The sequence below is a fragment of the Schistocerca americana genome, chromosome 4 (assembly GCF_021461395.2).
Source record: "Schistocerca americana isolate TAMUIC-IGC-003095 chromosome 4, iqSchAmer2.1, whole genome shotgun sequence".
NCBI lineage: Eukaryota > Metazoa > Arthropoda > Insecta > Orthoptera > Acrididae > Schistocerca > Schistocerca americana.
In genome coordinates this window covers 400013301-400037360 of record NC_060122.1, presented here as the reverse complement: position 1 = coordinate 400037360, position 24060 = coordinate 400013301, and the positions used below count along the sequence as shown (strand labels likewise).

The window sequence follows — 24060 nt, the reverse complement described above, 5'->3', positions numbered from 1 at the left end:
CGAAGCAGGACAGTGCGATCCGCTCCCCAAGATGAACCGCTAAGAACTCTGAGGACATTAAGGGAACGTGTACAACGGGCCGCCAAATAAGAGACATGTGGAGACCAACACAGTTTCCGGTCCAACATGAGCCCTAGAAACTTAGTTGTGTCCACGAATGGGAGAACAACGGGACCGAGATGTAAGGATGGCGGAAGGAACGCTTTATATCGCCAAAAGTTGATACAAACCGTCTTCTCTTAAGAGAACCGGAAGCCATTTGCCACGCTCCATGAGTAGAGGCTGTCTAGACAACGCTGAAGGCAGCGCTCCAGGAGGCATGTTCTCTGGGCACTGCAGTAGATCGCGAAGTCATCGACAAAGAGAGAGCCTGAGACATTAGGTGGAATGCAATCCATAATTGGATTGATCGCGATGGCAAAAAGGGCTACGCTCAAGACGGAGCCCTGAGGCACTCCGTTCTCCTGGAGGAAGACGTCGGACAATACGGAACCCACACGTACCCTAAACTTTCGATCCGTTAAAAAGGAATCAATAAAAAGGGGCAGACGACCGCGTAGGCCCCACTTGTGCATAGTGCGGAGGATACCTCCTCTCCAACAGGTATCATAAGCCTTCTCCAAGTCGAAGAACACGGCTACCGTTTGGCGCCTTCGCAAAAAGTTGTTCATGATGAATGTCGACAAGGTCACAAGGTGGTCAACAGCGGAGCGGCGGCGACGAAAGCCGCATTGGACATTAGTAAGTAGTCGTCGAGATTCAAGAATCCAAACTAACCGAGCATTAACCATGCGCTCCATCACCTTACAGACACAGCTTGTAAGAGAAATGGGGCGGTAACTAGAAGGAAGGTGTCTATCCTTCCCGGGTTTGGGTATAGGAACAACAACGGCGTCACGCCAACGCATGGGGACTTGACCTTCGGTCCAGACGCGATTGTAGGTACGAAGAAGGAAGCTTTTGCCCGCCGGAGAAAGGTGTGCCAGCATCTGAACGTGAATGGCATCTGGCCCCGGAGCAGAGGACCGGGACAGTGCAAGCGCACGTTCGAGTTCCCGCATAGTAAAGGGGGCATTGTAAGTTTCCAGATTCAGCGAGTGGAAGGAAGGTCGCCGAGCCTCGTCTGCCTCTTTCCTGGGAAGGAAGGCAGGATGGTAATGGGCGGAGCTTGAAACCTCCGCGAAAAAGCGGCCAAAGGCGTTGGAGACAGCCACAGGATCAACAAGGACCTCATTACCTGAGGTCAGGCCAGGTACTGAGGAGTGGGCTTTAATGCCCGACAGCCGGCGCAGGCTACCCCAAACGACAGAAGAGGGAGTAAAACTGGTAAAGGAGCTCGTGAAAGAGGCCCAAGAAGCTTTTTTGCTGTCTTTGATGACTCTACGGCATTGCGCTCGGAGTCGTTTGTATTCAATACAATTCGCCAACGTAGGATGGCGGCGAAAGGTGCGTAAAGCACTTCGTCGAGCACGGAAACGCAACGTGAAGAAGAAGTAGTACGAGGTATGGAACGTTCGGCAGCATTGATAATAACAGCCGTGAGGTATTCGACCTGACTGTCACAACTGGGAAAATCGTGGTCCGGAAAGGTCGCCAGGGAGGAGTAAAGTCCCCAGTCAGCTTTCAGTATGTTCCAGCTCGAAGGACGTGGGGATGGGGTGTGGTGCAGGAGACGAACGACACAGGGGAAGTGGTCGCTCGAATAGGTGTCAGAAAGGACATACCACTCGAACCGACGGGCAAGAGTGGTAGAACAGATCGAGAGGTCCAAGTGGGAGTAGGTATGAGTAGAGTCCGAGAGGAAAGTCGGGGCGCCGGTATTGAGGCAGACAAGATTGAGATGGTTGAAGACATCCGCCAAGAGTGAGCCTCTTTGACAGGATGCAGGAGAGCCCCAAAGGGGATGATGGGCATTGAAGTCGCCAAACAATAAGAACGGCGGGGGAAGCTGATCGATCAGGTGCATCATGTCAGCCCGACTAACAGCAGATGACGGTGGAGTGTAGATGGTACAAACTGAAAAAGTAAAAGCAGAAAGAGTAATGCGGATAGCTATTGCTTGGAGTGGGGTGGTCAATTGGATGGGATGGTAATAGACATCGTCCCGAACGAGCAACATGACCCCACCATGAGCTGGGATACCGTCCACAGGGGTGAGGTCATACCGCTCCGAGGTATAGTGGGTAAAGGCAATACGGTCAGTCGGGCGCAACTTGGTTTCCTGGAGACCAAGGACGAGCGGACAGTGCAGGCGGAGGAGCAGTTGTAATTCCTCCCGATTAGATCGAATACCTCTTATGTTCCAATGAAACACCGCCATTGCTAGTCAAAAAGTCGGGGGAACGAGACGGGGAAGAGCTGGTCACCTCGATGGCCGCGGAGGGCCAGGTTGCGAGGGAACAACGCTACAACCGACGGGAGGCGAATCCGGTTCCATCGACTCGTCGCCAGCTGCGGCCGCTGTCCCTGATTGTATAGGAGGGGGCGCATCATTTGCCGACAAAAGTCCGGCGGAGCGCCTGGCAGCAGAGCGTCCCGGCGAAACTGAGGACGGCCGGGAGCAGCGACTCACGGATGAAGCGTCAGACGAAATGCGCCGGGGTGGAGAGGGGGATAGAGACTTTTTCTTGGAGGCCTTCTTGGAAGGCCGAGGAGGCACAGGGATGGTGGGCTGGACCCGAAGAAGGTCCTCACGCGCGGGGTCCGTTTTGGAACGCCGGACCTCGGAAGCTGGGGTCCGGAACGTTTCCCCAATGGACGCCTGAGAAGAGGATCGCTTCTCAGGTGGCGTGGGGGGAGGAGGAGGAGGAGGAAGGGTGGCCCCTGGGGCAGAGGGGGTGGGGGCCACGGGGGAGGAGGATTTGGAAGGGAGGGATTTGGGAGGCGGAGGCAGAGCCCCCTGATGGGCAGAGGAGGTGGAGGGGGGACAGGATAGGGGTGAGGATACCGCGGAAGGAGTGGACACAACTGAGTCAAACGAACTGGTCAGTGACACGGGATGAAGGCGGTCATACTTCTTCCTGGCCTCAGAATAAGAGAGCCGATCCAAAGTTTTGATTTCTTGTATCTTTTTCTCCTTCTGATAGGCGGGGCAGTCTGAGGATCTAGGCGAGTGGACGCCAGGACAATTAATGCACCGAGGTGGTGGGGTGCAAGTATGTTCCTCACGAAGAGGACGTCCACAATCGCCACAAAGGGGCTCAGCCTCACACCGGGACGACATGTGCCCAAAGCGCAAACACCTAAAACAGCGCATAGGAGGCGGGACGTAAGGTCGCACGTCGCACCGGTAGCACATCACCTTTACCTTCTCTGGGAGAACGTCCCCCTCGAAGGCGAGGATAAAGGCCCCGGTGTCGATGCGACGGTCTTTGGGGCCGCGCTGGACTCGCCGGACGAAATGCACGCCGCGGCGCTCCAGGTTGGCCCTGAGCTCCTCATCAGATTGTAGCAGGAGGTCACGATGAAAAATAACCCCCTGCGTCCTATTTAGTGCCGGATGTGGGACAATGGATACTGGGATGTCCCCTAGGCGGTCGCACGCCTGGAGTGCCGCCGACTGTGTGGCAGAGGTGGTCTTGATAAGAACGGACCCTGATCGCATCTTGCTGAGAGCCTCGATTTCCCCGAAGACGTCCTCAATGTGCTGAACAAAGAACATGGGCTTGGAGGTGGCGAACGTCCCCCCATCGGTTCGAGAACAGACCAAATAGCGGGGGAAGTACTTCGCCCCAAGCCGGCGGGCCTGTCCCTCCTCCCATGGAGTGGCCAAGGGGGAAAGGGCAGGAGAACCAGAACTAGAAACGGTACCTTTTCTTTTGAAAGACTCGGCCGCAGAGCGACCTGATACGTGTTGACGTTTCATCTGCGAAACGTCCGCCCCGATACCACCCACTCCGACCAGGGGCTCTCCCCATGGGCGCCACCCAGCCGCAGCAAGGGCCACCTGGCAGGATGACCATTGCCGGGAGTCCTGATGCCCCAAGGAGACGGGCATCTACTCCTTGGCCAACGTGGGGAGGGTGCAGCTCAGGTATCGGCAGTACGATCCCTGTGTTGTCAGGGGGCTACAACCTAGAGGGTACATGACGACCCCACCACAACGGGCTGGCTACCGTGCTGGATTTCTGGTGCCATGGAAAGCCCATCATGATCGCTGGTGCAGATGGAGATGCACTATGGGCGTAACTTGGACAACCCATCAGGCGTTTAGGCCCAATTTGAGGAATAATGGGTATGGTTACAACGCCGGTGCAATGCTGAGTGCCAAGGTCTTAGTGCACTGTGGACCAGTGGTACACCATGTAAGGTGTCCTTCCCCAAAAGGCTCGTACTTCTGTAGAATTTTGAAAAATGGAGGTCAAACCCCAAGGGGGACCATCACATTGAAGGCCGAAACGGTTGAAACTCCTTTTAGTCGCCTCTTACGACAGGCAGGAATACCTCGGGCCTATTCTTACCCCGGACCCGCAGGGGGAAAGGAGGTGGAAAGAGCAATGGGGGGAAGGAATGGGAAGAGAAAGGAGGCTGGAGGTGGTGGACTAATGGAAGATTTATAAAAATACATACTGGGTTATCAGTGGGTGATACTGCAGCATGGAGCTAGTATCTGAACATTTATCAGATTAGTGTTACTTTAATTTTGTAATATTGTAACTTACACTTAAAAAGATTCTTATTTCCATCCCTTAATCAAGATCAGACCTGTACCTGATCGTCAAAGTGTGTGAGAGTGATTGTTGCTTTCTTGTACCTCCCAACACCTAACTTAAATGTTACACTACAGAAGTTGCTGAACTAAAGAAAGTTAGGAATAAAATATTTAAAGAAAAGGGTGTCCCATAAAGAGTGCCAACTTTTCAGTGCATAATAACATGCAAGTTACTTGATCGAACTGAATAATATGTAAATTACTTCAGTGTATGTTATCTGTAATTATGTATTAAATATGGTATTATTCAAATGCCCTTCACGATTCTGCACGCACAACTACTACTTTCGATGAAATTGCCCACATCTTTCTAGCATACCTGCACCTCGATTCTGAAATCACACGCTAAATGTTGGCCTTGAGCTCTGCAAGTGATCGTGGTATGTTGGTGTATGTATACACTAGATTTCAAGTACCTCTGCAGGAAGAAATCACTTGGTGTCAAATCACAAGATCTGAGTGGTAAAGTCACCGTTGAAAGTAATCATCAGCCAGGGAACCTCTCTAAAAAGTCCATTGTTGCAATCAAAGTGTGACATGTTGCACCATCTTCTTGAAATTAAACCTCTTCGGCATTCACATGATCCAGTTGAAACCACAAAAGCTCTTAACATATTGCAGTAGCACTTTCTGTCCACTGTTGATGCAGACGGTGTGGATGTAATTGTTTCTCCATAACAACTTGAGGGTTTCCTGTGCCCCTATTCCTGCAATTTTGCGTGTTCACAAAGCTATTCTACAAAAAGTGCCCCACCAATACGCATTATTTTCTTGATGAAACTGTTGTGTCTTCTTTGTTTCACGATTGTTTAGCTTCAGTTCTTGTTTAAGTTGGAATTTTTTAGGCAAGCCCAAAGGTGCAGAACTTTCAGAATTCACTGCATGCTGATTCTGGGAATATCCACTTGTTGTCAAGATTAGCAAACATATTTCATTGGACTTACAGCAACACTATCACTCATCCACAACAGCGATTTGTTGCAAAGAATGACTACCACAAGAGCGTCATTACACTCAATTTACTTAGCGTATTTTTTTTGACCAAATGTTCCACAGAAATTGCGAACAGTATCTGCACAACATTAACCAGATTTGTAAATATTGCCCACTACAGCAACACAGTGTTCCATCAAAGCATTCCATTACTAACCACAAAGAAAATGGATGAAAACTGTGCTGTCAAATTACTAGAACAGAAAAGGAGACATTTCAAAAGTTTTGCTCCTACAGGACACGTTTTAGGTAAAAGCAAAAATGTATGAAGGCAGACAAGCACATTTATTAATTACGGATGGCTGATACTACTAAAGTAAATCAGTAGCTAGAAACTGTGTTCCTGCATGAAACCAATAAAAGCAACCAATTTTTAACCTATTACAAATTCTTTATTGGTCATGATCTACAACATAGAAGGTCTAAAACATAGTGAAATATCTCAAGTTCAACAATAAGGGGGGGGGGGGGGGGGGGGCAACAACAACTGTGAAATGTGCACAAGTCAGTGGTCAATATGTGATGGCATCATATCATAAATATACCTGATTTCAACAATCCCACTCAAATGATGTTACTGTTGTAGTTGGTATAACACATTTTATTTTAATGAAAACTTACTCATCTGTATTAAGATCCAGAATGAATGACAGATGCATCCTCACTAGTGTATAAAACTGTTCTGGATATTCCCTTCTTAATTTCTCCACCAGCTTAATATCAGAATGGTCCATTGCTGTTCTGAAAGAAATACCATTATTCTTTATTATAAGATAACAATATTTTTGTTCCTGGATGTTATGTAAATGACAATGTCTTAAAATACAAATTATTGAAAGAGATGACAAAGATTGAGTAATAAAACGTGAAATTATACAGTGCTAAATTGGAAGTAATAATAATAATAATAATAATAATAATAACCCCGTGGAGGCCCGGGAAAAGAAATGTTCTGCCAGTCGTAAAAGGCGATGAAAAGAACAAACCACTAATAGGGCTAACCCCCCTTTTAGTGTGATTAGTTGGTTCAGGACAGAACTAGTGAATCCTCGGACAAGCGCTGTCATGGTCGGGGAAGACGCTTGAACCCTATGCCCGTCCACAATGGTAACGACACTGCTAGCCACACGGAAAATGATTTAAATCCAAATAGAGGTGTTTTGCAGGATATGCTTCCTGCAACCACTCTAGAAGGAAAACAAAGACAGAGGATGAGATGGTCAGATGAAGTTAATTGACACCTCATGTTCTGTTATTACCAAGCAACAAACCTAGGAACCAACACAACTGGATACAGATAACAAGTATACACAACATTTATTACCAGATACCCAGAATTAAAATTTTTAACAGAACAACGACTAGCTGATCAGATCCGTGTAATAATAAAAACTAACAGGATACCCCAGTCAGAATTAGAAAACATCAAACAACAAGTACAACAAATACTAGAACAAAATAATGTGCAATCAGAAGAAGAAGAAGAAGAAGAAAATACAGTAATGGACTCACACATCCCAGAGCAAACAAACAAAGAACAACACGCATCAATTAAACAATCAGAGGAAAACGAAATCTTAAGACAGCCACCAGAACAAGCACAAATAGAACACGAAGTGACACACATGTTAGATATAGAAGAAAAATTTCAGCTGACATATATAGAATACAAAAAACACAAATACAGACGTTAGACCATTCTTGCATAGGCCACCAAATAACCCACAAGTCGAAACCACAATAACAACTATCAACGCAATCATACACAACAAAATAAATGAATATACAACTATGGAAGAGTTACAACTACTGATTTATATAGGAGCACTCACTACACTAAATATACACACTAGGCAGAGATCAGAACCAACCAACACACAGAAGAAACCCACAAAACCAGCATGGCAACACAGGCTACAGATCAGAATAGAAAAACTGAGAAAAGACATCGGACAGCTAACACAATTCATAAGAAATGAAATATCAGACAAAAAACGAAAAAGGTTAGGTAAAATTTCACAACAAGAAGCGATAGAGCAATTAGATGAAAAGAAGCAGAAATTACAAGCATTGGCCAAACGACTTAGAAGATACAAAAAAAAGTGAAAATAGAAGGAAACAAAACCAAACATTCAATACAAACCAAAAGAAATTTTACCAGACGATAGATAACACACACATTAAAATAGACAATCCACCAAACATAACAGACACGGAACACTTCTGGAGCAACATATGGTCAAACCCGGTACAACATAACAAGCATGCACGGTGGATACAAGCAGAAACAGACACATACAAGATGATACCACAAATGCTTGAAGTGATAATTTTGCAACATGAAGTCACCCAAGCAATTAATTCTACTCACAATTGGAAAGCCCCTGGAAAAGATAAAATAGCAAATTTCTGGCTAAAGAAGTTCACCTCTACACATTCACATCTAACTAAATTATTTAACAGTTCCACTGCAGACCCATACACATTCCCTGATACACTTACACATGGAATAACTTATCTGAAACCTAAAGATCAAGCAGACACAGCAAACCCAGCTAAATATCGCCCCATAACATGCCTACCAACAATATACATAATATTAACTTCAGTCATTACACAGAAATTAATGACACATACAACACACAACAAAATTATAAATGAAGAACAAAAAGGCTGTTGCAAAGGGGCACGAGGATGTAAAGAGCAACTGATAATAGATGCAGAGTTGACATATCAAGCTAAAACCAAACGAAGGTCACTACACTACGCATACATTGATTACCAAAAAGCTTTGGATAGTGTACCGCACTCATGGTTACTACAAATATTGGAAATATACAAAGTAGATCCTAAGTTGATACAGTTCCTAAACATAGTAATGAAAAATTGGAAAACCACACTCAATATCCAAACAAATTCAAATAATATCACATCACAGGCAATACAGATTAAGCATGGAATATACCAAGGAGACTCATTAAGTCCTTTCTGGTTCTGCCTTGCTCTGAACCCACTATTCCAACATGCTAAATACTACAAATTATGGCTATAATATTACTGGAACATATCCACACAAAATCACACATCTGCTATACATGGATGATCTAAAATTACTGGAAGCAACAAATCAACAACTCAACCAATTACTAAAGATAACAGAGGTATTCAGCAATGATATAAATATGGCTTTTGGAACAGACAAATGTAAGAAAAATAGCATAGTCAAGGGAAAACACACTAAACAAGAAGATTATATGTTGGATAACCACAGCGACTGCATAGAAGCGATGGAAAAAACAGATGTCTATAAATATCTAGGATACAGACAAAAAATAGGGATAGATAATACAAATATTAAAGAAGAACTAAAATAAAAATATAGACAAAGACTAACAAAAATACTGAAAACAGAATTGACAGCAAGAAACAAGACAAAAGCTATAAATACCTATGCTATACCAATATTGACCTACTCATTTGGAGTAGTGAAATGGAGTAACACAGACCTAGAAGCACTCAATACATTTACACGATCACAATGCCACAAATATAATACATCACATACATTCAGCAACAGAAAGATTCACATTAAGCAGAAAGGAAGGAGGAAGGGGATTTATTGACATACAAAAAACCTACATTATGGACAGGTAGACAATTTGAGAAAATTCTTTATAGAACGAGCAGAACCTAGCAAAATACACAAAGCAATCACTCATATAAATACATCTGCTACACCACTGCAATTTCATAACCATTTCTACAACCCTTTAGATCACATAACATCAACAGATACGAAGAAAGTAAATTGGAAAAAGAAAACACTACATGGCAAGCACCCGTATCATCTAACACAGCCACACATCGATCAAGACGCATCCAACACATGGCTAAGAAGAGGCAATATATACAGTGAGCCGGAAGGATTCATGATTGCAATACAAGATCAAACAATAAACACCAGATATTACAGCAAGCATATTATTAAAGATCCCAATACCACAACAGATAAATGTAGACTTTGCAAACAACAAATAGAAACAGTAGATCACATCACAAGCGGATGTACAATACTAGCAAATACAGAATACCTCAGAAGACATGACAATGTAGCAAAAATAATACATCAACAACTTCCCATACAACATAAACTAATAAAACAACACGTTCCCACATACAAGTATGCACCACAAAATGTACTGGAGAATGATGAATACAAATTATAACAGATAAAACAACACCACATAACAAACCTGACATCATACTCACCAATAAAAATAAGAAATTAACACAACTAATCGAAATATCCATACCCAATACAACAAATATACAGAAGAAAACAGGAGAAAAAATTGAAAAATACATCCAACTGGCTGAGGAAGTCAAGGACATGTGGCATCAGGATAAAGTTGACATTATACCAATTATACTATCAACTACAGGAGTCATACCACACAATATCCACCAGTACATCAACGCAATACAGCTACATCCAAACTTATATATACAACTACAGAAATCTGTAATTATTGATACATGTTCAATTACCCGAAAGTTCCTAAATGCAATGTAACATATACCGTACAGTTAAAACGAAGTCGCACTTTATCAAGGTCCACGTCACTTTCCATTTTTAACCTGACATAACGTCTGAGAAAGAAAATAATAATAATAATAATAATAACAACAACAATAATAACAACAATAACAATAATAACAACAATAAAAATAATAAGAAGAAGAATGTATAATACATTACAAGAAAGTAATTGAAGAATGTAGATCATAAGTAGTGAGAGTTGCGTTTTCATAACACTATACATAATTGAATAGTTGCCATCCACACCATTGATGGAAGGTAGCAATTATTCAACTATGCAGACTGCTCACACCCACGTCTATACTCTGCAAGTCAACTTTCAGTGTTTGGCACAATGTAGTTCACGTGTCAGTCATTCCCACACCTCAGCTGCTTCCCCCTCCACCTTTACCTGCTCTAACTGAGAATGACAAGTTGCGAATGATGGACATGAAGATGATTTCAGAATGAGATTTTCACTCTGCAGTGGAGTGTGCACCGATATGAAACTTCCTGGCAGATTAAGACTGTGTGTTGCACCGAGATTGGTAGAGCTCTTGACTGCTAAAGGCAAAGGTCCCGAGTTAGAGTCTTGGTTCGACACACAGTTTAATCTGCCAGGAAGTTTCATGAAGATGATTGTTGGTAGCTGCCATGCAGGTCCAAATATCTCTAATTTTAACTTTATTGTGTTTCCCCAAGAGTGTATAAGAGCAAGCAAAATTTTGGTAAAGTCTTATCCAAATTTTGTTCATATTTGCCATGTTATTGGCCAAGAACATCAGTGAGCATATTACTTTCTCGCTATGAAGATTACTTCAGTCAATGATCACAAAATTCAGTGGTTATGCCAATTAAAAATGTATCGGTCATTATCAATATGACATAAATATTGCTAGGTCAATGGCTGTGTCAAAGCATGCATGGAGTCAACATTTCATTGAAATTCTTATTCTAGTCCTCGAATAGGATGTATTGATGCCATCATCAACCAAGCCAATTTTTTTTTTTTTTTAGGGCGAAAAACTGCAATGGTCATTAACGCCCGGTCCGTGACTTAGGAAACAGTAAAAACCGAAAATGGAAACCAGCAGCAATGGGAACGAAACTCAAAAAATTGGAGAAACTAAAAGCAGAAGGAAGGCTTAAAAATCCACTACAGAAAGGGGTTGGTTGTCCCCAAAAAAAAAAAGCTTCAAATGACTGACGTCATTTCACTGGCACTAATAAACTCGAGAACGCGATCGGCCGAGCGCGTGTCATCTGCTAAAATTGACGATGTATCAGGCGACAGCTGTAGACAGGCGCGTAACGGAGTAAAACAGGGGCACTCAATTAAAAGGTGTCTTACCGTCCACAGCTGAGAGCAGTGGGGACAGAGTGGGGGAGGATCGCCGCTTAAAAGATGTCGATGGCTAAAAAGACAGTGCCCTATCCGGAGTCTAGTTAAAATTACCTCCTCCCAACGACGCGTTCGGGAGGAAGAGGTCCAAGCACAAGGAAGAGCTTTCACGTCGCGCAACTTATTATGGGGAAGTGTCGACCAATGTGCGTGCCATAAAAGAACAACACGACAACATAAAATGCTCCGTAGATCGGCGAAGGGAATCGATTGAATAGCTGGCTGAAGAAGAGAGACTGCAGCCTTGGTCGCAATATCAGCCGCCTCATTTCCACAGATACCAACGTGTCCCGGGAGCCAGAGGAACGCCACCGAGACGACCCCCAGGTGGAGCAAGCGCAGACAGTCCTGAATCCGGTGGACCAGAGGGTGCACAGGGTAAAGAGCTTGGAGACTGAGGACAGTGCTGAGAGAATCTGAGCAGATAACATACTATATCCGCTGATGGTGGCGGATGTAGTGGACAGCCTGGAGAACAGTGTAAAGCTCCGCATTATAAACCGAACACTGGTCGGGAACCGGAAATTGATTTGGGGTGTCGCCAACAATATAGGCACTCCCTACACCTAACGATGTTTTCGAGCCATCAGTGTAAATAAATGTGGCTTCCTTCATTTGTGCACATAGAGCAGCAAATGCCCGACGATAAACAAGTGAAGGGGTACCATCCTTGGGAAACTGACGAAGGTCACGAAGCAGGCAGATCCGGGGACGGAGCCAAGGCGGTGCTGTACCCCAAGTTGTCATGAAGGTTTTAGGAAAGCGGAAGGAAAGAGAATGGAGCAGTTAACGGAAGCGGGCTGGTGTAAAAAGCTCCAGACACTAAACGTAATCCACGGTGGTGGATAGAGTCGAGACGACGAAGAATAGACGGCCGAGCAGAGGAGTAAACTATGCTTCCAAAGTCCAATTTCGAGCGCACTAAGGCGCGATAGAGGCGGAGAAGGACCACTCTGTTCGCTCCCCAGGAGGTACCATTCAGGACACGGAGGGTGTTGAACGATCGCAGACAGCGAGCCGAAAGATTGGAAACGTGGGAGGACCAGCACAGTTTTCTGTCAAACATAAGACCCAAGAATTTAGCGACGTCCGAAAATGGAAGGTTGACAGGTCCTTGATGTAAGGAGGGTGGAAGAAACTCCTTACGTCACCAAAAATTAACACAAACGGTCTTACTGGGAGAAAAACGGAAGCCGGTTTCCGTGCTCCAAGAATAGAGGCGATCGAGACATCCCTGAAGACGTCGTTCAAGAAGGCTGGTCCGTTGAGAGCTGTAGTAGATCGCAAAATCGTCCACAAAGAGGGAGCCCGAGACATCAGGAAGGAGACAATCCATAATAGGATTAATGGCAATGGCAAACAGTACAACACTCAGCACGGAGCCCTGGGGTACCCCATTTTCCTGGGAGAAAGTACGGGAGAGAGTAGTTTTCACCCGCACTCTAAATGTGCGCTCTGCCATAAATTCGCGAAGAAAAAGGGGCAGCCGACCTCGAAAGCCCCAAGAGAACAGTGTGCGGAGGATACCTGTCCTCCAACAGGTATCGTATGCTCTCTCCAGATCAAAAAATATTGCTACTGTTTGGCGTTTCCGGAGAAAGTTGTTCATGATATAAGTGGAGAGAGAAACAAGATGGTCAACTACAGAATGATCCTTACGGAAACCGCATTGGGCAGGTGTTAAAAGACCACGGGACTCCAGCCACCAAGCTAAACGGCAATTGACCATACGCTCCAAAACCTTACATACACTACTCGTGAGAGAAATGGGGCGATAGCTAGAGGGGAGATGTTTGTCCTTTCCAGGTTTCGGAATAGGAACGACGATAGCTTCCCGCCATAGTCTGGGAAAAGTACTGTCAGTCCAAATTCGATTATAAATGCGAAGGAAGTAACGCAGACTATGGGTTGATAAATGCAGCAACATTTGGATGTGGATACCATCCGGTCCTGGGGCAGAGGAGCGAGAAGAATAGAGTGCATGTTGGAGTTCCCGCATGGAGAAAACAGTATTATAGCTTTCGCGATTTTGAGAGAAGAAAGCAAGAGGTTGCAATTCCGCTGCACGTTTCTTCGGGAGAAACGCTGGCGGGTAATTTGAAGAGCTCGAAATCTCAGCAAAGTGTTTACCCAAGGAGTTAGAAATTGCGACGTGGTCCACTAAGGTATCATGCGCAACAGTGAGCCCAGAGACCAGGGAGAAACTAGGCGCGCCTGATAACCGTCGAATCCGACTCCAAACGTCCGAGGAGGGAGTGAAGGTGTTAAATGAGCTAATAAAGAATTTCCAGCTTGCCTTCTTGTTATCGCGGATGACGCGACGGCATCGCGCATGGAACTGCTTATAGCGGATACAGTTGGCCAAAGTAGGATGGTGGCGGAAAACGCGAAGAGCACGTCGGCGCTCACATATTGCGTCACGGCATGCCTCGTTCCACCAAGGAACTGTGGGGCGCTGGGGCAATTCGGAGGTGCGTGGTATTGAACGTTCCGCAGCTGTAAGAATAACGTCGGTAATATGTGTGACCTCATCGTCGACGCTAGGAAAGTGACTGTCTTCGAATGGCGCTAGAGACGAAAAAAGTGTCCAATCAGCTTGGGCAAACTTCCAGCGTCGCGGGCGCATATATGGCAGTTGAGGCTACAGTCTAAGGACACATGGAAAGTGATCACTCGAGCGTGTATCATCAAGGGCGAACCATTCAAAGCGCCGAGCTAGCGGAACAGTACCGACCGAAAGGTCCAAATGAGAGAAATTTGTCGTGGAGGCAGACAAAAATGTAGGGACCCCAGTGTTGAGGCAAACTAGATCCACTTGGTGGAAGACGTCTAGCAATAGTGAGCCACGTGGACAAGGATGTGGAGATCCCCAAAGCGGGTGGTGGGCATTGAAGTCCCCAACCAGCAAATAGGGGGGTGGAAGCTGACCAAGAAGATGAAGGAGATCAGCTCGTGCCATTGGTGTGGACGATGGAATGTATACAGTACAAAGAGAAAAGGTATATCCAGAAACGGAAAGACGGACAGCGACAGCTTGGAAGGAAGTGTTTAAGTGGATTGGGTGATAATGGAGAGTATCATGGAGAAGAATCATGAGTCCTCCATGCGCTGGAGTGCCTTCAACAGAGGGGAGATCAAATCGGACGGACTGAAAATGGGGGAGAACAAAGCGGTCATGGGGACGCAGCTTTGTTTCCTGAAGACAGAAGATGACCGGTGAGTAGGATCTTAAGAGGATCGACAATTCATCCCAATCGGCTCGAATGCCGCGGATATTCCAGTGGATAATGGACATAGGGTGAACAGAAAATGGAGGAATGTGACCAAGGTTGCCGTCAACTCAACAACTGCTCAGAGCTTGCGACCGACAGCATGGAATGGCATTCAGCCGAAGGCAGAAGATCCTGATCCATAGGTTGTTCAGGAGCAGCTCCTGCCACCAGCAATCGGCCAGTCGATCAGCCACCAGCAGTGCGCCTCAGCGACACAGAAGACAGCCGAGGGCGATTTCCGCCAGGTTGTGCTGTAGATGAGACACGCCTTGGCGGAGAAGGAGATGAACTGGGTTTCTTATTAGCCTTCTTGGAAATATGATGTTTAGATGAAGGAGGAGCCGATGGTTGTGAAGTTGGGGTACGTAAAAAATCTTCACGAGTATGGTCTTTTTTCGAAGTCTTGGTGTCTGACTTTTGGGCTCGAGATTTAGCAGAACCTAATGAAGGGTGAGCCGTAGAGTGGGCAGGCGAAAGTGGTGAGGTTGAACGGGCGATCTTTGTGCTGTCCGATCTGACGACTGTGGCACTATAGGTGAGGTCGCAAGTCTGCGTGGCCGCCTCCTTTGTTGGCCGAGGAGAAGCAAGGACAGTGCTGTATTTTCCTGTCTGAGGCACGGTGGGCTGTCGACTGGCGAATAATTTTTGAGCAGCAAAGGTCGACACCTTTTCCTTCACTCTGATTTCCTGGATGAGCTTTTCGTATTTAAAAATGGGGCAATTTCGAGAGGAAGCAGCGTGGTCACCCATAGAGTTGATGCAGCGAGGGGATGGAGGTGGACAAGCACCCTCATGGGCATCCTTGCCACGCGTAACATATTTGGCCGGATTGGAACAGGACTGGCTGGTGTGATTGAACCGCTGACACCGATAGCAACGCGCAGGGTTTGGGACATAAGGGCAAACGGAAATTATCTCATAGCCTGCTTTGATTTTGGATGGGAGTTGAACTTTGTCAAATGTCAAGAAGACAGTGCGGGTTGGAATGATGTTCGTGTCAACCCTTTTCATAACTCTATGAACAGCCGTTACGCCCTGGTCGGACAGGTAGTGCTGAATTTCGTCGTCAGACAATCGATCGAGGAAGCATGTATAAACGACTCCATGCGAGGAATTTAAAGTACGGTGCGGTTCCACCCGGACAGGGAAGGTGTGGAGCAGAGAAGTACGCAGCAATTTTTGTGCCTGGAGGGCACTGACTGTTTCAATCAACAAAGTGCCATTCCGTAATCTGGAACAAGACTTTACAGGACCTGCAACTGCGTCGACACCTTTCTGAATAATGAAAGGGTTGACCGTGGAGAAGCCGTGACCTTCATCAGACCGAGAAACAACAAGGAACTGTTGCAACGATGGAAGAACTGTCTGAGGCTGAGACTCAGTGAAATTACGCTTGTGAGCAGACATAGTGGAAGGTGAGGAAACCATTGCGGAAGAATCCCCATGATTACCGGCGTCTCTGATGGCGCGCTCCTCCCTTGTGGGGGCCCTCTCTGAGGGCACTCCCACCTTAGGTGATTGTTCACACCTCAGGTCACACCTCCCGACAAACGGACGGAGGGACCAATCGGCACTTTCGGAAGGTATCAGCTCGGGTAATAACCCCTCCCTGGGCCTGGCCGCTACCAGGGGGTACGTACGTGTCCTACTTGTCTACCTGGGGCGGGGAATTACACGTTACCCCATCACCGGCTACGCACGAAAATGCGTGGGTCGGCCTTCAGACACGCACAGGGAGGAAGAAAGAGAAAGGGAAAAACAAAGAAAGGGAAAGGAAAGAAGAGAGGTCTCAAACGCCGCAGCGGAGAAAAAGGGTAAAGAGAAGAGGTAAGGAAAAGAGAAGGACAAAGGAAGGATGAAGACATACAAGCGAAAGAACTTGCCCCCCTTCTAACAGCCGTGTACCGCAAGTCTCTAGAGGAACGGAAGGTTCCAAATGATTGGAAACGAGCACAGGTAGTCCCCGTCTTCAAGAAGGGTCGTCGAGCAGATGTGCAAAACTACAGACCTGTATCTCTGACGTCGATCTGTTGTAGAATTTTAGATCACGTTTTTTGCTCAAGTATCATGTCGTTTTTGGAAACCCAGAATCTACTATGTAGGAATCAACATGGATTCCGGAAACAGCGATCGTGTGAGACCCAACTCGCTTTATTTGTTCATGAGACCCAGAAAATATTAGATACAGGCTCCCAGGTAGATGCTATTTTTCTTGACTTCCGGAAGGCATTCGATACAGTTCTGCACTGTCGCCTGATAAACAAAGTAAGAGCCTACGGAGTGTCAGACCAGCTGTGTGACTGGATTGAAGAGTTTTTAGCAAACAGAACACAGCATGTTGTTATCAATGGAGAGACGTCTACAGACGTTAAAGTAACCTCTGGCGTGCCACAGGGGAGTGTTATGGGACCATTGCTTTTCACACTATATATGAATGACCTAGTAGATAGTGTCGGAAGTTCCATGCGGCTTTTCGCGGATGATGCTGTAGTATACAGAGACGTTGCAGCATTAGAAAATTGTAGCGAAATGCAGTAAGATCTGCAGCGGATAGGCACTTGGTGCAGGGAGTGGCAACTGACCCTTAACATAGACAAATGTAATGTATTGCGGATACATAGAAAGAAGGATCCTTTATTGTATGATTATAGGATAGCGGAACAAACACTGGTAACAGTTACTTCTGTAAAATATCTGGGAGTATGTGTGCGGAACGATTTGAAGTGGAATGATCATATAAAATTAATTGTTGGTAAGGCGGGTACCAGGTTGAGATTCATTGGGAGAGTCCTTAGAAAATGTAGTCCATCAACAAAGGAGGTGGCTTTCAGAACACTCGTTCGACCTGTACTTGAGTATTGCTCATCGGTGTGGGATCCGTACCAGATCGGGTTGACGGAGGAGATAGAGAAGATCCAAAGAAGAGTGGCGCGTTTCATCACAGGGTTATTTGGTAACCGTGATAGCGTTACGGAGATGTTTGGCAAACCCAACTGGCAGACTCTGCAAGAGAGGCACTCTGCATCGCGGTGTAGCTTGCTCGCCAGGTTTCGAGAGGGTGCGTTTCTGGATGAGGTATCGAATATATTGCTTCCCCCTACTTATACCTCCCAAGGAGATCACGAATGTAAAATTAGAGATGGAGGCTTTCAGACAGTCGTTCTTCCCGCGAACCATACGCGGCTGGAACAGGAAAGGGAGGTAATGACAGTGGCACGTGAAGTGCCCTCCACCACACACCGTTGGGTGGCTTGCGGAGTATAAATGTAGATGTATTATAGATGTAGATGTAGAGAAGGCGAAGAATGCATTACATTTATGAGCGTCCGTCTCCGGACGTAGGCACAAACCATACTCCCAGAGGGGGAGAAAGGGAAGGAAAGAGCCAGAGGTGAGAGGGGGGGGGGGGGGGGGGGGCGAAGATCGGGGATAGGGAAGGATGCGGAAAAGGAAGGTATGCAGCCCGGAAAGGAAGGAGGGCCACATTAGCTTGGGGTCCCGTGCTCGCTACGCACGTATCCCCGAAAGAGTTGTGGACCCCCTGGGGGGCAAGCTAAATTTATGGGCTATTCAGATTACTTTATAGCATAAGCCTACAGCCACTACATATTCTGTACGCACTGGCTGAAATTAACTTCACAGTCTTCTGGGAATGTTTACTTTAGGAACTTTAGTAATTCACACTATGATTACTATATGCCTCTCTTACAGTGCTTGCTATAGGAATTGGCTAAGCACTCCCGTAAGGTTTTCACATTTACTAAAAGAACCTGTTATGAAATGCATCACTCTCCTTCCATTCTTCGCTATGTTCCCTATCAGTTCTAAATAGTAAAGGTCTGAGGGGCAGTTTTCAAATATGAATCAGCTCACGATTTTCTAAACTATCTCTTTCCTGAGTGGACTACATTTCATGGGGATTCTTCTGATGAGCCTTTTTCTGGTATCTATCTTTCGTAAGATTAGTTTTAAGTGGTTATTCCACTTTGATTGCTCCATTCCCACACTCCCAGGTATTTAATGGATTGAACTGTTTCCAGTGATTGTTCAGCAATTGTGTGGTCAATTAAAAAGACTTTCCAGCCATTTATGAACAGCATATTACATATTTGTCTGTTGTGTGTGTCAGCTGGCAGTCACTGCACCAAATGTTAATCTCCTCTGCTGCTCTTGCATTTCACTAAACCTTCTAGCAATATAACTTTGTATACTATAGCATTATCCGCAAACAGCCTCATGGTGCCTCTGGAATTTTTCATTAGAATATTAGTGTGGACTGTAATGATCCTAAATACTCCTTTGTGGTATGCCTAAAGCTACTAATGCATCGTAAGATTTTTCTATGCTAATTCTATACACTTCAACCCAAATCATTCACTCATATTTTGTTCATTAGGTAACACTGCAAAATGTTGTCAAACACCTTCCGGTAATCATGCAACAGAGCAGTGACCTGGGCACCAGTATCTGCTTGTCATGACATACAAGAATAAACATGTTCCAAAATTCTACAGAGTTAGATGTCACCAGTCCAGACTGTGAGCAAAAAAGAGAGAAGAGAGAGAGATTATTTGTATTTTTCACCTCACTTTGAACACTTTTGTTCCTCCAGCAAACTATGAGACACTGTTGCTACAGGACTAGCAGTTCTTTTGCATACTCAATATATAATAATCAAATAGGTATACCATCTGGTGCAGTCACTGCTGACACAAGCGTAATGTTAGGGATACAGACTAAATCATCTTCACCACATTATTCAAAAATGTAAGCTTGTTTCATCATTACTGTAATTATACCAGCAACATAAAGCACAAGTTACCAAGGTGTTAAGAACTTAACAAATTTGTGAAGGAACTACCATTTTCTCCATGTTTGAAAAATGGATAGGTACATCTGATTTATCTATATCAATGAGAAAACAGTTGGCAACAGCATGGAAACCAATATTTACGATTATGGCTGCAAAGCAAAGTAAAATGGAATAAAGATATGTCTATAAAATATTTAAATGCAAACTAGAGCAAAACCTGCTACCTTCTTTGCTCCATAACACCCTACTTTAGGGGGTGGGTGGGTGGGGGGGAATAAAAAAAAAGTCAATGGGGAAAATCTTGACTAATTTCATTCTGATCTGAAATATGCAGACATATTTCTAATCTGAAATATGGAGACATATTTCGAGAAAATCTGAAAGCTGCTACCAGCACATTCAAATGAGAAAAATGAGCCGTTAGAATCATATCTGGATGCAAACTCATGTAAATTACTGTTTAAGCTCTCTGGTATTTCTCATTTAACATGTATCTACACTGTTATGTCCGCCCCTGGTAGCTGAGTGGTCAGTGTGATGGAATGTCATACCTAACGGCCCGGGTTCGATCCCCAACATGGTCGGAGATTCTCTCGGCTCAGGGACTGGGTGTTGTGTTGTCCTTATCATCATCATCATCATCATCATCATCATTTCATCCCCATTGACACTCAAGTCGCCAAAGTGGTGTCAACTCTAAAGACTTGCACCAGGCAACAGTCTACCTGACTGGAGGCCCTAGCCACATGGAATTTCCATGTTGTCATCATCACTGTTGTTGCCTTCAGTCTGACGACTGGTTTGATGAAGCTCTCCATGCTTGACTATCCTGTGCAAGCCTCCTCTCTCCAAATAACTACTGCAAACTATAGCCATATGAAACTGCTTACTATAGTTATCCCTTGGTCTCCTTTGACAAATTTTACCTCCACACCTCCTTCAAATATCACAACAATTTCTCCATGTCTCAGAATACGTCCTGTCAACAAATTTCTTCTTTTAGTCAAGTTCTGCCATAAATTTCTTTTCTATCTGATTCAGTTCAGTACATTCTCAGTAATTACATGATCTACACATCTGATCTTCAGCATTTCTCTACAGGACATTTCAAAAGCTTCTATTCTGTTCTTGTCTGACAAGGCTGCACTCAGCACACACGGCCCAAATAGCAAAACGCATCAGCTACTTTACTAATTCTCTCACAGCAAGCCTGATTTAACTACTTTCCATTACCCTTGTTTTGCTTCTGCTGTTGCTCATCTTACAGCTACATTCTCCTTTCAATATGCAGCCCATTACATTCAACTGCTCTTCCAAATCCTTTGCTGTCTCTGAAATAATTACACTGTTATCAGCAAACCTCAAACTTTTTACTTCTTCTCTCTGAACTTTAAATCCACATCTCAATTTTCCTTCAGTTTCCTTTACTACTTCCTTAACGTATAGAGTGAATAGCACAGAGATAGTATACCACCTTGCCTCACTCTCTTAACTACTGCTTCCCTTTCATGTTCTTTCAACTCTTGAATTTGTTGCCTGGTTTCTGTACAAACTGTATATAACCTTTTCTTCCCTGCATTTTACCCCAGCTGTCTTCAGAATTTCAAAAATTGTATTCCAGTTAACATTGTCAAAAGCTTTCTTCCAGACTACAAATGCTATAAATGTAAGTCTACCTTTCTTCAACCTACCTAAGATAAGTACTTTAAACATAGCTGCGCTACAGCAACGGTTCCACGTAAATCAGACTAAGAACAGCCGACCAGTTGCAAAGGATAAAGTAATCTTTACCTAGGTTTCAATAGATATAAATCTATCTTCTTCAGAAGACGGCCTGGGGACAATGAACATCGTAATATATATTAAGGTATGAAACTTGAGTCAAGAATAAAGTTTAACATATGTTAGGAAAATATTGTATTACAAGATGTGAGAAAGATTCTTGGTACTTACAGTATTATAACATGAAGTGATATGTCCTTATCGTTTAGGCAAACATCCGCATAGTTACATTAATCATATAAAATATAGCCCTGAAAACAGGGTTTGTCAAACAAATAAAATAGGTACATAGAAGTTGCAGAGCGCCTAAGCGACTGAGTAAAATCGGCCAGCGTAGTAGCACAGCGGCCACGGCAGGTGGCGCTCATGTCGCGAACTATGTGCCGATAGGCGTACTGAAGTAACATTTGAAACATCAATATTAAATGCGTTCTTAAATAGAGATAATAAATAAATTGGCAAGCATTTAACATTCCCGTTATGACATTGTGGGAGGTATAGGAACAATAACGTAGATACATACATCAAAAAGACAGGTGGCGCTTCCGCCGTGAGTTACATGCAGTGGTCTATATAGCCAAATATAAAGTTATATTACCATATTAGTGAAGCCCATAGAACGTATATAAGTCAAAACATCAAGAACAATCAGTAATGGCTTTTAAGAAAATTACGAGACCTGGTCTACAATCCAGTTACTACGTAATATAGAATAAGAGAAAATTACATGAGGGCCGCTGTAGTAGCAGCCGTACATCGTGAAAAGAACACATTATATAAACGGTAGTAAACTGGAAGATTTGAAAGTGCATTATAGCTTCCTGAGGAAATAGACTACTGAGGTTACTAGCATTAATGTTATATATTACACAGTACGGGTTTAAAGCCTTCGAAAAATTGTTTACAGGCAAGGTTCAACTGATCATTCAGAATATTGCCGTCTTTGAGCTCTAGATGTTTAAAAATAAATAGCTCTTCCCACAGATCTAGTCTCCGTCCTTTGACCTGTCTATGTAGGATAACCGTGTCTTCTAACTGTTTAGGCGTATGGCCGGTTATCAAGAGGTGTTCAGCAAAGGTAGAGTTGCGAATATTCGTTCCTTTTTTACCCAACAGATGTTCTTTATATCGTGTTTTCACAGCTCTGCCGGTTTGACCAATATAATAAGAGGGGCAGTTATTACAGGTTAGCTTGTAAATACCTGAATTAGAAAACCAGTCCCTGGCAATCTCTACTGACTGTACAAGATTTCTTTTTAAACTGTTATCTGTAGAAAAGGAGACGTTACAGTTATATTTTTTATTTAGAAGACGTTTAATCCTATACGATAAGTTACCCAGGAAAGGGATGGAAATAAATTTTTTAGTTTCTGTGGTATCCGTGGGGAGAATATTTCTCAAAGTCGAACATTTTTGGGAGATTTTCTTATTGAGCAGGTAATCGATCATATTCTGGTTATACCCATTATTAACCGCAATCGCTTTGATGACATTCAATTCCTTTTTTTGATCCGCAGGTGATAAAGGAGTGGTTACCATTCGGTGGATGGCGGAACGAAAAAATGCCAATTTATGAGCTTTTGGATGGGTTGAGTCAGCAGGAATGACATTATCGGAATATGTCTCTATTTAAGAACGCATTTAATATTGATGTTTCAAATGTTACTTCAGTACGCCTATCGGCACATAGTTCGCGACATGAGCGCCACCTGCCGTGGCCGCTGTGCTACTACGCTGGCCGATTTTACTCAGTCGCTTAGGCGCTCTGCAACTTCTATGTACCTATTTTATTTGTTTGACAAACCCTGTTTTCAGGGCTATATTTTATATGATTAATGTAACTATGCGGATGTTTGCCTAAACGATAAGGACATATCACTTCATGTTATAATACTGTAAGTACCAAGAATCTTTCTCACATCTTGTAATACAATATTTTCCTAACATATGTTAAACTTTATTCTTGACTCAAGTTTCATACCTTAATATATATTACGATGTTCATTGTCCCCAGGCCGTCTTCTGAAGAAGATAGATTTATATCTATTGAAACCTAGGTAAAGATTACTTTATCCTTTGCAACTGGTCGGCTGTTCTTAGTCTGATTTACCTAAGATAAGTCACAATATTAAGTATTGTCTAGCGTGTTCTCATGTTTCTACGGAATCCAAACATCTTCCACAAGGTCAGCTTCTACCAGTTTTCCCACCCTTTTGTAAATAATTTGTGTCACTATTTTGCAACAATGCCTTATTGAACTGATGGTTCAGTAGTTTTAACTCCCTTTGGCACCTGCCTTCTTTTGAGCTGGAATTGTTACATTCTACATGTAGCCCGGAGGTATTTTGCCCATCGCATAGATCTTGCACGTCAAGTGGAATAGTTTTGTCACTGCTTGCTCTGCCAAGAATCTCAATAATACTGAGGGAGTGTCATTAATTCCATGGGTCTTGTTTCGACTTAGGTCTTTCAGTACCATATCTCTCATCTCCATTTTATCTACTTCCC

The 24060-nt window shown here is 44.1% G+C and overlaps 1 protein-coding gene across 4 annotated transcripts in view; it reads right to left on the bottom strand.

Moving 5' to 3' along the window:
- LOC124612962 (rho GTPase-activating protein 19) overlaps positions 1 to 24060 on the bottom strand; it is a 142456-nt gene that overhangs the window by 80330 nt on the left and 38066 nt on the right. For all 4 annotated transcript variants that reach the window (XM_047141487.1, XM_047141486.1, XM_047141488.1 and 1 more), the window contains exon 2: positions 6326 to 6445. In XM_047141487.1, coding sequence (XP_046997443.1) covers positions 6326 to 6438 — 113 coding nt within the window. In that variant the 5' untranslated portion in view covers positions 6439 to 6445. The remainder of the gene's footprint in view (positions 1 to 6325; positions 6446 to 24060) is intronic.